The sequence below is a fragment of the Narcine bancroftii genome, chromosome 5 (genome assembly GCF_036971445.1).
Source record: "Narcine bancroftii isolate sNarBan1 chromosome 5, sNarBan1.hap1, whole genome shotgun sequence".
Lineage (NCBI taxonomy): Eukaryota > Metazoa > Chordata > Chondrichthyes > Torpediniformes > Narcinidae > Narcine > Narcine bancroftii.
In genome coordinates this window covers 7,592,294-7,607,699 of record NC_091473.1, presented here as the reverse complement: position 1 = coordinate 7,607,699, position 15,406 = coordinate 7,592,294, and the positions used below count along the sequence as shown (strand labels likewise).

At 44.7% G+C, this 15,406-nt stretch overlaps 1 protein-coding gene across 7 annotated transcripts in view; it reads left to right on the top strand.

Annotated features, from left to right (window-relative positions):
* LOC138763077 (copine-9-like) overlaps positions 1 to 15,406 on the top strand; it is a 461,486-nt gene that overhangs the window by 420,128 nt on the left and 25,952 nt on the right. For all 7 annotated transcript variants that reach the window (XM_069936658.1, XM_069936659.1, XM_069936660.1 and 4 more), the window contains 2 exons: positions 13,722 to 13,849; positions 15,180 to 15,282. In XM_069936658.1, coding sequence (XP_069792759.1) covers positions 13,722 to 13,849; positions 15,180 to 15,282 — 231 coding nt within the window. The remainder of the gene's footprint in view (positions 1 to 13,721; positions 13,850 to 15,179; positions 15,283 to 15,406) is intronic.

Sequence of the window (15,406 nt, the reverse complement as noted above, 5' to 3'; positions counted from 1 at the left end):
AGTCTGTGCCAAAACATCACTCCTTTAGTCCCACTGATCTGCACCCATTCCATAACCCTCCAGACCACCCCCATCCATGCATCTACCCAATTTATTGTTAAAAACTTAAGAGTGAGTCTGTGTTTACCATGTCAGATGGCAGCTTGTTGCACTTTCTGAGTGAAGAAGTTCCCCTTTCACACAGGTCCATGCAATTTTTTTTAGTTATTGTCCCGTTGCATCAGAATTCAGTTGTAAATGACGACTGAGATCTTGTCAAAGCAAATGTTGCTTTGCATATTTTTACATTCATATGCCCTGTTCTACTCTCCTGGGGGTGTGAGGTGATAGAAGAGGAGATTAGTTCATTTGTACATATAGATTAGTGCCCGTTGAGCAGGCAACAGTAAGACCTTTCAAGCTGCCATGTAAAATGGGGTTAACCGGGCAATTTGCCCGGTTAGCGCCCAGCTCACACGGCAGCTTGAAAGGGTCCGACTTGGTCAGCATGGTCCAAATCCAGCCGTGTCACTGACGTACCTAAGAGGTGGGCTTCACCTACTGAAATGCACAGTGCTTACATCCTGCTGCTCCCCCAATGACTCCAGCACTCGCCTGACAGCAGTGGTCACAACAGTTGCCTGGTGTACTGCAGCACAGCAGAGTTGCTTAGCCAGCATCTGAAGATCATTCTCAGTAAGTTCATGGCACGTCATTCAACACATCATCGTGGGGGCGGGATCCCCCTTAAATCGCCAGGTTGGCAATTTAATGGGTCGATCCCCTGCACCTTCCAGCACCTTTGCCCCAGTAATTGCACTTGGGATCCAGGAGGGTTGCCCAGTTTAAAAGTGTCTACTGGAATCAGGAGTTGGTTTACACCAGTGGTTCTCAACCTTTTTCTTTCCACTCATGTACCACTTTAAGTAATCCCTGTGCCATCGGTGCTCTGTGATTAGTAAGGGATTGCTGAAGGTGGGATGTGAGTGGGAAGGGAAGGTTGAGAATCACTGCTCTAGACCCAATTGTTAGTGAAATATTTTGTTTGAGAAAAATTGTCATTGGCCCATGTCCTTTGGAGTTCTGAAACTGTGCACATAACGAGTCAATTAGGGACGATTAAAACAGTGGGTTTCAAACCTTTTCTTTCCATCCACATCCCATCTTAAGTAATCCCTTACTAATCACAGAGCACCGATGGCATATGGATTACTTAAACTGGTATGTGAGTGGAAAGAGAAACGTTGAGAACCATTGGTTTACCAAAAAAAGCTGATCAACTCCACAGTTCTTTAGATAGCAAAATTAAAGGTACATAACCAAATTGTTGTGCCTAAACCCTTTGTGAAGGTATGAGCAGAAAACAGGCAGGTGTCTGAGTAAAATGGTGTGGGCAGGGGAAGGAACGCAGACCTACAGGCAAGAGGTCATCGGTGGATATGGGTGGGAGGGCAGATATAAAAAGCTGATATGTGATGGGGAGGGGGACAGCTCTCTGAATGGAGAGGGAAGGGGGTGGAGAGCTGGAGGAAAGGAGACAGAGGGATGGGGAAGAGAGGGAGACGGGAGGAGGCTAATGGAAAAGTCGATGTTAATGCCATCGAGTTGGTGAGCACCCAGACAGAATATTAGGCATTGTACCTCCAATTTACAGGTGGCCTCAGTATGGCAGTGCATGACAGCGATGGCAGCACAGGAGTGGGGCATAGAATTAAAATGGGTGGCTACAGACAAGCTCCCTAATGTAGAGAAGGCCACAATGGTTGCACCTGAAGCAGTAGCTGACCTAATGAATCACAAGTGAAACATGGCTTCACTTGGTAGGATTGTTTGGGGCTTCCAAATGGTCGTGAGGGAGGAGATGTGAATGCAAGTGTAGCACTTCCTGTGGTCACAGGTGTAGGCTCCAAGTGGGAGGGGAAAAGTGGACAATGGAGTCACAGAGGGAGCGATCACTAAGGAAGGAGGAGAGGGGAGGGATTATGTTGTAGTTGACAAACATTGTGAAGGATAATATGTTGGATGTGGAGGCTGGGGGTGGGGGGTGGTTGTAGGTGAGGATATGGAAATTCCAGTCCTCATTACATCTAGGGGCAGTGGGAAATGGAGGATATGCAGGAAAGGACACCAAAGTTGATGATGGTAGAGGGGAAGCATGTTGTTTGAAGAAGGAGGACATCTCTGATAATCTGGAGTGGAAGACCTCATCCTGGGAGCAGATGCGATGGAGAGGGAGGAATTAAGAGAATGGAATAGAATCCTTATGGGGACAAGGTGTGGAGAGGTATAGTTGAGGTAAGTGTGGGATTTGGTGGGTTTGTAGAAAATGTCTGTGGAAAGTTTGTCTCCCAAGATGAAGGCGGGGGAATCACGAAAAGGGAGTGTCACACTAGAGGTGGATTTGAAATCAGGGTAAAATGGAAAAAGTTGATGAGCAAATCATGGGTGTATCAGGCAGCACTAATATAGTCGTCAATGTAGTTGAGGAACCTTGCCTGCGTAGTATGGATTGCTCCACATAGCCAACAAAAAGGCAGGCATAGCTTGGGTCCATGCGGGTGTACCCATGGTTACTCCCTTGACTTGGAGAAAGTAGGATGAGTCAAAGGAGAAATTATTGAGCATGAGGATACGTTCTGTCAGACAGAAGGAAGATGGCAGTGGAGGGGAATTGGTTGGGCCTATGCTGAGAAAGAAACTGAGCTTTGAGGCATTTGGAGGATGGAGGTGTAGAGGGATTGGATATCCATGGTATAAATAGGTGGTCCCCTTCAGGGAACTGGAGTTGTTGAAGTGATAGAGGGCGTGTGAAGTGTCCCAGATGTAGGTGGGGAGGGTCTGGATCGGGGGGGGGGGTATGAAATTGAGATAAGATGATACCAATTCAGTGGAGAAGGAGCACACGATGGTCTGCTGGGACAGTTGGGTTTGTGGAACGGGCAGTGCAGGGTTGGGAAACAATGAGATTTGAGGCCATGGGAGGGAGAAGATCGGAAGTGGTAAGATTGAGATGGTGGTTTGATGAGGTTCTGTTGAAGGGGAAAGTAAGAGGAGATGTCTTAGAGATGTCCTCTGGTGTTGGCAAGATTGAAGTCAGTGCGCCAGTCCACAACAGCAACACCATTTTCCACAAATTTGATAGTGAGGTTGGGATTGGTGCAGAGAGTATGCAGGGCAGTACATTCCAAGGTGGTTAGATTAGGATAAGAGTTGGGAGTGGTGAGATTGAGATAGTTGATGACTCGGTGGTGATTGGAAATAAAAAGATCCAGCATTGAGGAGCTCGCCACGATGAAGTGTACAAGTGGAGGAAGAAGGCTTAAGATGAGAGAAGGGTTCTTCTTTGGGGGGGGGGGTTGGAGGGGTGGAGAATCATGGTGGAAGAAGTGGGCACAGAGACAGAGATGACAGAAGAAGAGTTTGGCATTGGGGCATGCGCAGAACCCATTGAGGTGAGGACAAAGGGGGTTGAAAGTGAGGCCTCGATTGAGGACAGAGTATTCTGTCTCTGTGAAGGGAAGATCAAAAGGGATAGTATAGACCAGGCAGGGTCATGGTGGGTTTGATAATATGTTGGATGTGGAGGCTGGTGGGGTAGTAGGTGAGGATAAGGGGAATCCAGTCTTTGTTGCTCATAGGGGTGCAGGGGGCCAGGGCAGAGGAGCAGGAAATGGAGGAGATGTGGGTAAGGGCTGAGTTGATGGTAGAGGAGGGAAGCCATGATTTTTGAAGGAGGACATTTCAGATGATCTGGAATGGAAGACTCAACCTAGGAGCAGATGCAATGGAGACAGATAAATTGAAAGAAAGAAATAGAATCCAGGGTTCAGGGTGTGTAGAGGTGCAGTAAAGGTAGTTGTGGGAATTGTTGGGTTTGTAGAAAATGTCTGCAGAAAGCTTGACTCTCGAGATTGAGACAGAGAGATCGAGAAAGGCAAGAGTAACAACCTGAGGCTCAATGTGGACAAGACAAAGATGATCATGGACTTCAGGAGGACCAAGAACCACCACTCTCCACTACACTACTACAGAAAGTGGAGAGCACCAATGTCTTTGGAGTTCACTTAACTACTGACCTATCGTGGACACTCAACATCTCCTCACTTGTCAGAAAGGCACAACACCTACTGCACTTCCTAAGAAGACTGAAGCAGGCAAGGTTACTGGCCACCATTATGTCATCCTTCTGCAGGAGTGCTATCGAGAATGTCCTGGCCAGCTGCAAGGCAGTGTGGTACAGTTGCTGCAGAGAAATGGATCCCAGGTCAATCCACAAGACCTTAAGAGTGGCAGAGAGGAGTCTCCCTTCCCTCTCCATCAACATGATCTACCAGGATCGTTGTCTGAAGAGGGTGCGCAAAATCATTAAGGACCCCTTCCACCCTGCACATAGCATTTTTCAGCCATTCCCATCGGGGAAGAGATCCAGGAGTATCAGAGAGAGCACCACCAGGCTGAGGAACAGCTTCTTCCCACAGGCAGCACAGGAATGCTGAACGACCGAAGGAACTGCTCACACTAACCATCTGAGACTTTCATTTTCGTTAAACAATATTTATTTATTTATTTGTACAGATGAATACTTGTCTTGCATATGTATTGTTGGTCTGTGTGTGTGTTATGTCTGGTTGTGTGTCTGTGTTTTGCACCGAGGACCGGAGAATGCTGTTTCATCAGGTTGTACTTGTACAGATGACAATAAACTTAACTTGAAAGAAGGACGTGTGTATTTGAAATTGGGGTGAAAGTTAGCAGCAGAGGACAATTTCCGCAACCTAAAATGTGATCCTGTTATCATACTCTGCAACTTCTGTCACCTGCAACATAATCCCACCATCAGATACATCTTCCCCTCTCATTCCCTCTCCGCCCTTCGGCAGGGACTGCTCCCTTCGTGACGCCCTCTTCCACAACCCTGCTCACCAATTGCCCCCTTGGTACCTACCCCCGTGTCTGCAGGAGGTGCTACACTTGTACCCACACCTCCTCCCTCACCACCATTTGGGTCCTAACAGTCCTTTCAAGTGAAGTAAAGCTTCACTTGTGAATCTGCAGGGGTCATCTGGTGTTCCCATTGTCCTCTATATCAGTGAGACTAGTCGGATACTGGGAGATTATTTTGTTGAGCACCTTTGTTCTGCCTGTAGTAATGGTGGGAATCTCCTTCTGGCCACCCATTTGAGTTCTGCACCCCAACCCTGTGCTAAAATGTCTGTCCATGGCCTCGTGCACTGCAAACTGAAGCCATCCGTAAATTAGAGGAGCAAAGCCTAATATTCCGTCTGGGCACTTTCCAAATAGATTTCCATTTGTCCACTCCCCTGTCACCCTCTCTACCCTATCCCCCTGTCTCCTTTCCTCCAGCTCTCCCCTCCCCTCTCCATCCAGAGAGCCATTTCCTCCCCATCACTTCTCAGCTTTTTTTCTCTTCCATCCTCCCACCTATGACCACTTTGCTGTGACCCTGCGCTCCACCCACTGCCCCTCCGCCCACCATTTTACTCAGACCTTTTGCTCGTACCTCGATGAAGGGCTCAATCCTGAAACGTTGGTTATGGACCTTTATCTGTGCTACATAAAGAACGCTGCATGGCTTGTAGAGTTTCTCCAGCATTTTTGTGATAACTATAATCTGCAGATGTTCTTGTTTAGATCAGGAGTGGGTGTTTTCATTCAGCTACCAGTAAAGGGACAGTTGAAGTCCGCATTCTCAGGTCTGTAACAGATCTGTTTCCAGTATCCATGACACAAAAGGAGTAACAATTTATTGTTGGTCACCTTTTGTGTGAGCAATAGCCTTAATTAGCTAATAAAGAAATCATGTTGGCAAACCTCCAATTAAAAACCAGGCACTTTGAATGTCATGAAGGAAATGAACCAGGTCAGAACTGGATGGATTTCAAGCAAGTGGATAGCCATGGATAACCTATCTACAACAGGTCAAATCTCACCTCTACTGATTTATACCACATGGCATGGGATCAAGTATCAGTCTTTAGTAGCTGACAAAATGTTGCAGTTACAAGCTGAAAGCATCATTTTTCGGTCATTATCAGTGACAGGGGAGAGTGTGAAATTTGCAATTTTCCCTTATTTACACGGGCCTGACATTGGTCTCTTGCACTTGAGTGAAAGGGAAGCTGATTTTCTGACTCAGGGGGATGTCAAGGTAGCTGGGCAGAACCAGTAGGACTGAGATTGAGCCAATTGTGGACTACTGACACCGTAAACGAGTGTAGGGTGAGTGTAGGGTGAGGCTGAGATTTAGCCGGATGTCAGTGATTAGGTGCGAGGCAGCTTGGAGCAAGACACTGAGGGTCACCCAGGCTAAAGATCCCAAGAACCATCTTGTTTGAAAGTCTTTCTGTGTATATTTTTTAAGTTGTAAGTTTGTGTAAGTGACAAAGTGAGTAAAATGAAAGTCAGGTTCATTCCTCTCTGGTGTATCACACACGAAGAGGTGGAATGAAAGAAATCAATTAAATTATAAACCTCGGTGCACTTTGATCTATCTTACAAATGTCACTGAACAATCTTTGAGGCCCAATGTTAATTTAATTTTTTTTTAATTTAGACATGCAGCACAAGCCCGCACCACCCAATTTACACCCCATTAACCTACACCGAGCGGTATGTTTCGAATGGTGGTCGGAAACCGGAGCCCCCACATAAAAGCAGGGAGAGGGTACAAACTCCTTATAGACAGCGCAGGATTCGAACCCCTGTCCCGATAGCTGGCACTGTAAAGGCATTGCGGCTAACCGCTACGCCTTGAATTAATTCAAGTTCGTGTTCCCCATGACTAAATAAACAATAACATCGGTTTATCAAAGCATCAATTATCAAGATGATAAACAACAATTGTGAACTTCGACTGCGAGGTTTCTTTTCCATGCATTCATGGACAGAACTTATTTTGTTTGGTTATCTGTTAAATTAATGATATCCCCCTCCCCACCCCCATCAGAAGGGTAACACACAGATTAGTAATAAAAGATAGGATTTGGCTCCTCACAGGGAAAGGAAAATTAAAGTGCATAAATAATAAATGAAATGTCAAAAATCCTGCCATTCCTATTTGCTTCGGAGAGTAAGTGAAAGGCAACACAAATTACTGCTGATGCAGAGGAATGGAGCACTGGTTCGAGCTGCCCGTGACGGGAGTAAATGACGGGATGTGGAACTTTGTCTATTTTTTCCAAACCCTGCCGTTCGCTCTTCTCCCACCACTGTACTTGCTCGTCCACAAATTGGCAGGTGCGCCTATTTCGGGTGGATTGGCTTCACAACTCGGCCTGACAGGACAGAATGCCACGTCCAAGCCTCTCACACAAACCTTACTCCACGTTCGCAGTCAGGCAGCTTCCACCAACTTAACTAACTCTGCCTGTCACTTACACCTTAAAAAAAATATACATGGAAACACTTTCAAACAAGATGGTTCTTGGGATCTTTAGCCTGGGTGACCCTCAGTGTCTCACTCCCACTTATTCATTCCAAGCTGCCTCGCACCTGATCACTCACCCCGTCTGTCATTCCGTTTGCCCACGCTGCTTGGGTAGATTCTCAGGAGTTTGCCTGCTCCAAGTCAATCCCATTATTGAGGGTCCATTTGCAATTGTCTACCTATTGTCCACCTCACTGACAAAAGGCAAAGGAGGAAAAACCCAACACCCAACCCCAACCAACCAATTTTCCCTTGCAACCGCTGCAATCGTGTCTGCCTGTCCCGCATCGGACTGGTCAGCCACAAACGAGCCTGCAGCTGACGTGGACTTTTTACCCCCTCCATAAATCTTCGTCCGCGAAGCCAAGCCAAAGACCTATTGTCTACAAGAGAGAAAACTCACAGTTGCCTGATTTTTGACTGTCAATAAAACATATACATTTTAAATATTTTTTTTAAAATAACAAGAGTAAACAAAAGTACAAATTATTGTACTTCTAGCCCCGATAGTCCAGTGGTTGAATCACCGCAATAGTTAACCTTAATTCAGGACTAACCATTTTAATATTACCCAACAAAAATAACATCAGATCCTGTGGGAGTTTTACCCCTAATATTTTATCCAAAAAATAAGTACCTCTAACCAAAAGGGATTTACTGCAGGACACTCCAAAGTAGAATGCAAAAACGAACCAACTTTGTGATCACATCTAAAACATAGGGCACTTAAAGATTTAATTGGAATGGGGTGAAGAGAGAGGGGTCAAGGAAGTCATGGATGAGGTCGGACACAAAGGGTCCTTGACTCTTCAGGCTCAAGGAGTTTGCCTTTTTTGTTTACTTAGGCATCCTGTAGGATCAGCAGTGCTGAAGTAGGGCCATCTTATGTCCGCAGAGGAGAATCCAAACCTTGGAAGCAGTGTTAGTTGACCAAATACTTCTTTTGGCTGCTGGCTGCAAAGGGCCTGCACTCGTCTCTCGATGGTTGGTTCAGCCATGTGCATTCTGCTGCTGTGGACCCAAAGGCAATTAAATGTATGCCTGAGCTTCGGCGGCGGCAACGAGAGGGGAGATTAATCTGGTTATGTCATCCGAGGGCAGACTCATTGGTTTTAGTCTGTTGAATAATGCCTTTGAGGAATGGGCTGAACAAAATATAAACAGCCAGTATTTGCAGGTGTTCAGTCTATCTATGTCATTAAAATTGCTGCATCTGGCATTTATAAACCACCTCTGTGTCCCCTTCAGCAGGTACCAAAGGGCTTTACCATCGAGGAAGCATGTCTGAGGTGCTGTAACGTAGGAAATTAGAAAATGCAGCAGCTGAGTCAATCACCGAAAGCTCCCAGAATCAGTAAAGTGTTAATGACCATAGAATCTATTTTGTGATGTACTCAGAAGGGTCAAGAGGGAACGGGAACAATGCACTCCTGTGGTTGACATGAGCAAAGTGTGGGAACATACTGGTCATTTTCTGAGTGACAGACTGTGATACCAAGAATCCAATTATTTACTGTATATATTGAATGTAAATCAAGGCACAAAGGTAAGTGACACCCGAGCAGTGAGGGGCATGCAGAGTAATTTAGAGAAATTGAGTGAATGAGCAAACACAGGGAGAGTTCAAATTCATGCGGACAAGTATGAGGTTATCCACCTAATGACTGAAACAGGAAGGTAGATTATTATTCGAAACGCAAGAGTGAAGGAAAGGGGAAGGAACAGTGAACCCTGGTGCACCAGCAATGGAAAATAAGCAGACAAATGTAGGAGGCGGCTAAGAAGGCAAATGGTGTGCTCAGAGGGAGCCATCACAATCATCTACCTGCGGTACAATTTGCCTCGAGAAAACGTTTCTTCAGTCAAACCGCGGGAAGACTGAAAGCATTTTGCCTGGCCCCCATTGCAAACGATACATGCGTCTCAATGTGCTGCCCATGTCCTATACTAAATCCTTTCTTGTTCACCCACCACTCCTGTCCCTGCTACTTTATGTTGGTACAAGTTTGTTTTGTCTCCTACATTACATTTTCACCTTTGTGTCCGACCTCATCCATGACTTCCTTGACCCATCTCTCTTCACCCCATTCCAATTAAATTTTTAAGTGTCCTATGTTTTAGATGTGATCACAAAGTTGGTTCGTTTTTGCATTCTACTTTGGAGTGTCCTGCAGTAAATCCTTTTTGGTTAGAGGTACTTATTTTTTGGATAAAATATTAGGAGTAAAACTCCCACAGGATCTGATGTTATTTTTGTTGGGTAATATTAAAATGGTTAGTCCTGAATTAAGGTTAACTATTGCGGTGATTCAACCACTGGACTGTCGGTGACTGCCTGCGCCTGTCCGCACTCCTGCACTGCCTACTGCAGGGGGGGCAACCTATTGTACCTGCAGGGAGGTAACCCGGGAGACTGGCTCCTCCTACTCCCTGCCAATCACCAGCCCTACATAAAGGCTCACATTGCCCCCGGGTGGTGTGCAAGTTTTAAGCCTGTAGTCCAGCCTTTCGTTGTTTGTGCCTGTTGGTTTGCACTGCAGCACACCACAACTTTGTATCATATTGAATTTCTACGATTAGGTTTAGCTGTTTCTAGGAAGTGCATAGCCATTGCTTGAAAATCTGTTACGGATTTAGGGATGGAGAGATGGCATGTAGAATTGCGTTCTTATATTCCTTGAGAAAATAACATAATTTACATAATAAGTATTAATTTTTCTTGAAAATGTGGAGCCCATACTTACAGTATGTTGGTTTGAAAATTTGAAGGACTCTCTGAAAGCCCATCCTGTTAGTAACCCTCAGTTCCATTATTATTTAAATTGAGGCTTTTTGGCATTCTGCAATTTTTTTTCTTTCTTTCCTTTCTTTGAGACTTTAGATGAGGGGTGGGGATATATGTACACCACATTTGAACATTTTAATTTTATTGAATACATGAATGTGGTTTTCAAAATTCTTAAATAAAATGTTCAAAAAAAAAGGATCGCTGGAAGGTCCTTGAACACATTTGCTGCAGATTCTCCTCCTCCTCTCTAAGTTTATACTCTGCGCCTTCCCTATCAACCCCCTCTGCCATTTGATTGTACAATGAGCTACAAGATTTGGGGGATGGCCATTTAAGACTGAGGACAACTTTTTGTAGATTGGGGAGAATCTCCAGAAGTCTCGATCACTGTGAGCTTGCAAAGCGGAAGCAGATAAAGTCTTGAAAGGTCATGGACTTAAAGGCTGATTGCGAACTGGTGTAGAAAAGGTCCTGGGGCAGGTCAGGCATGATCAAAATGAATGGGCAGCCTTGAGGATCTCAGGAGCCTACTCCTGACCCTATCTTCTTGTATTCTTTTGCTCTTCCTTCTGAATATCACCTTCATGACCTCATTGATCAAATATTTCACTTCTCAGTTTGCTCAAAGTTTGAGTCCCAGTTTTGAATTTAAATGCAGGGAAGAAATCTTCTCTATTTTTGTTGTTGTTGTTGGGCTTTTTTCATACATGATGCTCCAGAATATCTCTCAGCTAACTATACTTTTGAAGTGTATTCACCATTGTAATATTGGAACACCAGGCAGACGAGTTGTACGAGCAAGCTCCCTTAAACAGGACTATCCTAATGACTAAGTAATCTGTTTTTGATGCGAATGTGGCCAAGTACCAAAGCTAACTCCCCTGCCTTTCTTCAGAAGAGTACCTTGGGATTTGTTTTACCTACATCTAACAAACAGCTCCTCCAGCAGGGCAGAGCCAACTTTAAACATACGCACAGATTCCTGCAGTGAAATCTATGGAACAGGATTTAAATCCACAACCCAGTGATTGAGAATGATAACCACTAAACAGCTGACAACCCCCCCCCCCCCCACCCCCCAATTCCCCAGCAGTGGTTCATTTCCACTTTAGTACAGCATGCTAAATATCAGGCATATGATTCAGGACAAACGTTTATTTCCTCAGCATCAAACATTGCCTTCCATTACAAGAGAGCCCAGTTTGTTGCCCAAGAATGTATGAGGCATTTTCATACCTTTTGAAGCTAGTAGAAGTCTCAGTGACATCATTGTAATCTGTAACCTGCAATGTAACCACCGACTGAAGCTTAGAGCAGTGGTTCTCAACCTTTTTCTTTCCACTCACATACCACTGTATGTAATCCCTATGCCAGAGATGCTCTGTGATTAGTAAGGGATTTTTTAAGGTGGAACGTGGATGGAAAGAAAAAGTTTGAAAACCACTGTTTTAATCATCCCCTATTGACTCATTATGTGCATGGTTTCGTAACTCCAAAGGAAATGGCCCAATGACAATTTTTCTCAAGCAAAATATTTCAGTCACAATTGGATCCAGAGGAGTGATTCTCAACCTTCCCTTCCCACTCACATCCCACCTTAAGCAATCCCTTACTAATCACAGAGCACCGAGGGCACAGGGATTAATGAAAGTGGGATGTGAGTGGAAAGAGAAAGGTTGAGAACCACTGGCTTAGAGAGATACAACCTCAGCCTCATGTTCTCAAAGCATTGCTTGAATGAGCAACAGATGCTAGAAGAAAGCCATCTGTCACCTTTTCCAAATGTTAATTCCAATACCTCACTGAAATGTTGTGTGGTCGAAATTCGAATTCAAACTTGTGGATAAAATGAGCATGTTAAACTCTTTCTGAATTTCAGTCCCATAAATAGAGATTGATGTGATGAGAATGAACTCCTACACCCTGGCGTAGGGTAAGTAAGCTTGCTTACTTAATAACTCATTAAACTGAAGCCCGGTGCCATTCTATTTAATTTTTTTTTTAAAGTTATTTCACTCCAATAGAGCTATAACCACATTCTGGAGATAATAGGGATTTTTTTTTAAAAAAGAATACTACTGATTGCCTAGGGATAAAAGATCTATTTTGGTAAATTGGAATTAGTTCTACCCTGCAAACATTGAAGTGTTATGCTTGAATTAGAATTAGTACTGAATGCTCGAAAAAAATTCTTGACTATGGCATTATTCCCAAATTGTGATTATATACTGAACCACCTTCCCTGGAAATACTAAGTAAGTAGCAGACCAGTTGTCTGAATATTGTGCAAGCTGTCACCTTCAACCCTCATCCACTCTTACTGTCACTGGAGCATGACAGGAAGTGCCACAAATGTTCAGAGTCATCCATGGTTTCTCTGATACTCAGCCCATGAATCTCGGTGCCTCAGCATCGAGCAAAAACGTCTGGATTCAAAATAAGCACAACATTTGACTCTGATACAAGGAGCGTCCGGGTTACATAAGGATCCTGTTCCTGAGAAGTTCTTAAACTGAATTTTCTGTAAATCAGAAACTCATTAATTCCTTCCAAAATTGCAATGTGAAATCTTTAGCTGTGATGCCCCTTCGGGGCTGATTTGCGAAAAAAAAATAGACTGGGGTAGGTCAGTGTAGGTGATAGTTGTTAGCAGTCTGTAAACGAAGACAGGCATTTGGATGCAACCCCGACTGGAGAGCTGATCTGATAATTAGCGAGAAAACTTACTGCCAGTTTAATAAAAGAAAGTGTGCACTAATGCGAGGTGGCTCAGGGGGCGGAACACTTGACCTTACCTGAAAGAGAGTTTGGAGGAGGCTTTTTCTGAGAGTGATCTCTGCATTGTTCCCCAGTGAAGAGATGAGAGCAGCCCTACTGAAGAGCAGAGTTTGGGAGAATTTATGTTCAGGCTGCACAGTTAACGTAGCAGTTGGCACTTTGCGACTACAGAGCCAGTAACCCAGCACTGTCAGTGAGGAGTTTGTACACTCTCTCCGTGTCTGCGTGGGTTTCCTCCCACCCTTCAAAACCATATGGGGGGGGGGGGGTTAGGTTAATTGGGGTATTTTGGCAGCATTGGCTCATGGGATGGAAGGGCTTGTTACGTCTAAATTAGATTAAAATTTAGATTTCCATAAATCATGTGTTCCATAACCCAGTAACACCCAGCCCAGACAACACCCGCCCCCCCCCTCACCATGTTATGCCAATGGGATGGGGAGGGACTGGGTGGGTAGGAGTTTTTGTTGCTGGAAGACTATTCCACCAGTGATTTTCCAAATCACAAAGCCATGTCATGTGACCGAGTATGAAGAGTTGGAAATTGTATTCCTTGCCTTAAATCATTGGGTAATGATCATGAATTATGGACTAATTTCAATAGGACTAGCAGCCGTAGTGTGAAGACCGCCTCTACTGACAAACTGGTGTTCAATGTTCAGACCATCTCAATGTTGGGTTGTACAGTTGCTGTTGCTTGGTCCCCTGTTCTAATTTACCTTCCTTTAGAATGCAGATGCAGACAACCCTAACTGCATTGGGATCGATGGTGTGTTGGAGGGATATTACCAGAGCCTGCGCAGGGTACAACTTTATGGACCAACCAACTTTGCTCCCGTCATTAATCAAGTTGCCAGGTGAACAAAATCAATACGTTCATTTGAATAAAATTACAGACAAACAATACATATGCAGGACAAGTATTCATAGATACAAATAAATAAATATTGTTTCATGAACATGGGAATCTCGGATGGTTCGTGTGAGCAGTTCCTTTGGGCGTACAACGTTCTCACTGCCTGTGGGAAGAAGCTGTTCCTCAGCCTAGTGGCACTGGCTCTGATACTCCTGGATCTCTTCCCCGACGGGAGCGGCTGAAATACACTATGTGCAGGGTTGAAGGGATCCTTAATGATTTTGTGTGCCCTCTTCAGAAAACAATCCCAGTAAATCACGTCATTGTGGCGGGAGGGAGACTCCAGTGATCCTCTCTGCTATTCTTATGGTCCTGTGGAGTGATATTCGATCCATTTCTCTGCAGCAACCGTACCACACAGTGATACAACTGGCCAAAGCAGGCAGTGGGCACTCAAGTTTTTGGAAGAGCTGTCAGTCCCAGCAAGCTGCACTCTCTCTGTCTCCATGGTTTTCCAGGCTGACAAGGCATACATGGCCCTTGATCCAATCACCACTAATCCAGTGGTCTTTGCTACCAGCAGGAAAGAGGTCTAGGTGCCAAAAGACTCGCACCACCAGGTTCAGGAACAGCTGCTACTCCTCCATCATCAAACTCCACAACGAGAAATTCAGTCAGGACTCTCACTTTTGCTCGCCATTGTTTTTTTTCCCTCTCTGTATTGCACAGTCAGTTTGTTTACATTTCTTTACTTGTTTACATGTGAACATCCTGTTCAGTTTTATTTGCACTACCAATAAGTGGTAATTCTGCCTGGCTCACAGGAAATGAATCTTGTGGCTAGCAATGGCAGTCATTTAATTTTTTTAACATTTAAATGCAGCCATACAGCACGGTGATAGGCCATTCTGGCCCATGAGTCCATGCCGCCCAATTCATATCCCATTAACCAACAAGCCCCCGGTACATTTCAAACGGTGGGAGGAAACTGGAGCCCCTGGGGGAAAACCCCCGCAGACACGAGGAGAATGTACCAACTCACAGACAGCATTGGCCCTGACCCCCTGAGCTGTAAAGGCATTGCACTAACTGCTAACTGTGCCACCCCCGTATATACTCTGACAATAAATCTGAAATCTAGGCACTGGTAAATGACAATCCCCTACCTATTGTTATTCGAAACACAGCCATGAATCTATTTCTGTGTTACCACTATGGAATGGCCGTAGTATTTTAGGGCCATTACTACCAGCACAGAGGGATTATTCAAGTTATGTTTCTCGAGGAAGAGATAGCAACGCTGTGCTAATCATCGTGTGTTTGTGTTGTAGGTGTGCAGCGCCGGTGACTGATGGCTCTCAGTATTTTGTGCTGTTGATTATCACGGATGGAGTGATCTCAGACATGGTACAAACTAAAGAAGCAATTGTAAATGTGAGTGGCAATGTAGGAAATCACCTTTATTACCCTTTGATCAAACAGATTAAATGCACTTTACAGGTGGATATATGTCAGTGACATGAATGTATGAATTAGGATCAGCTGGTCCCTCAAGCCT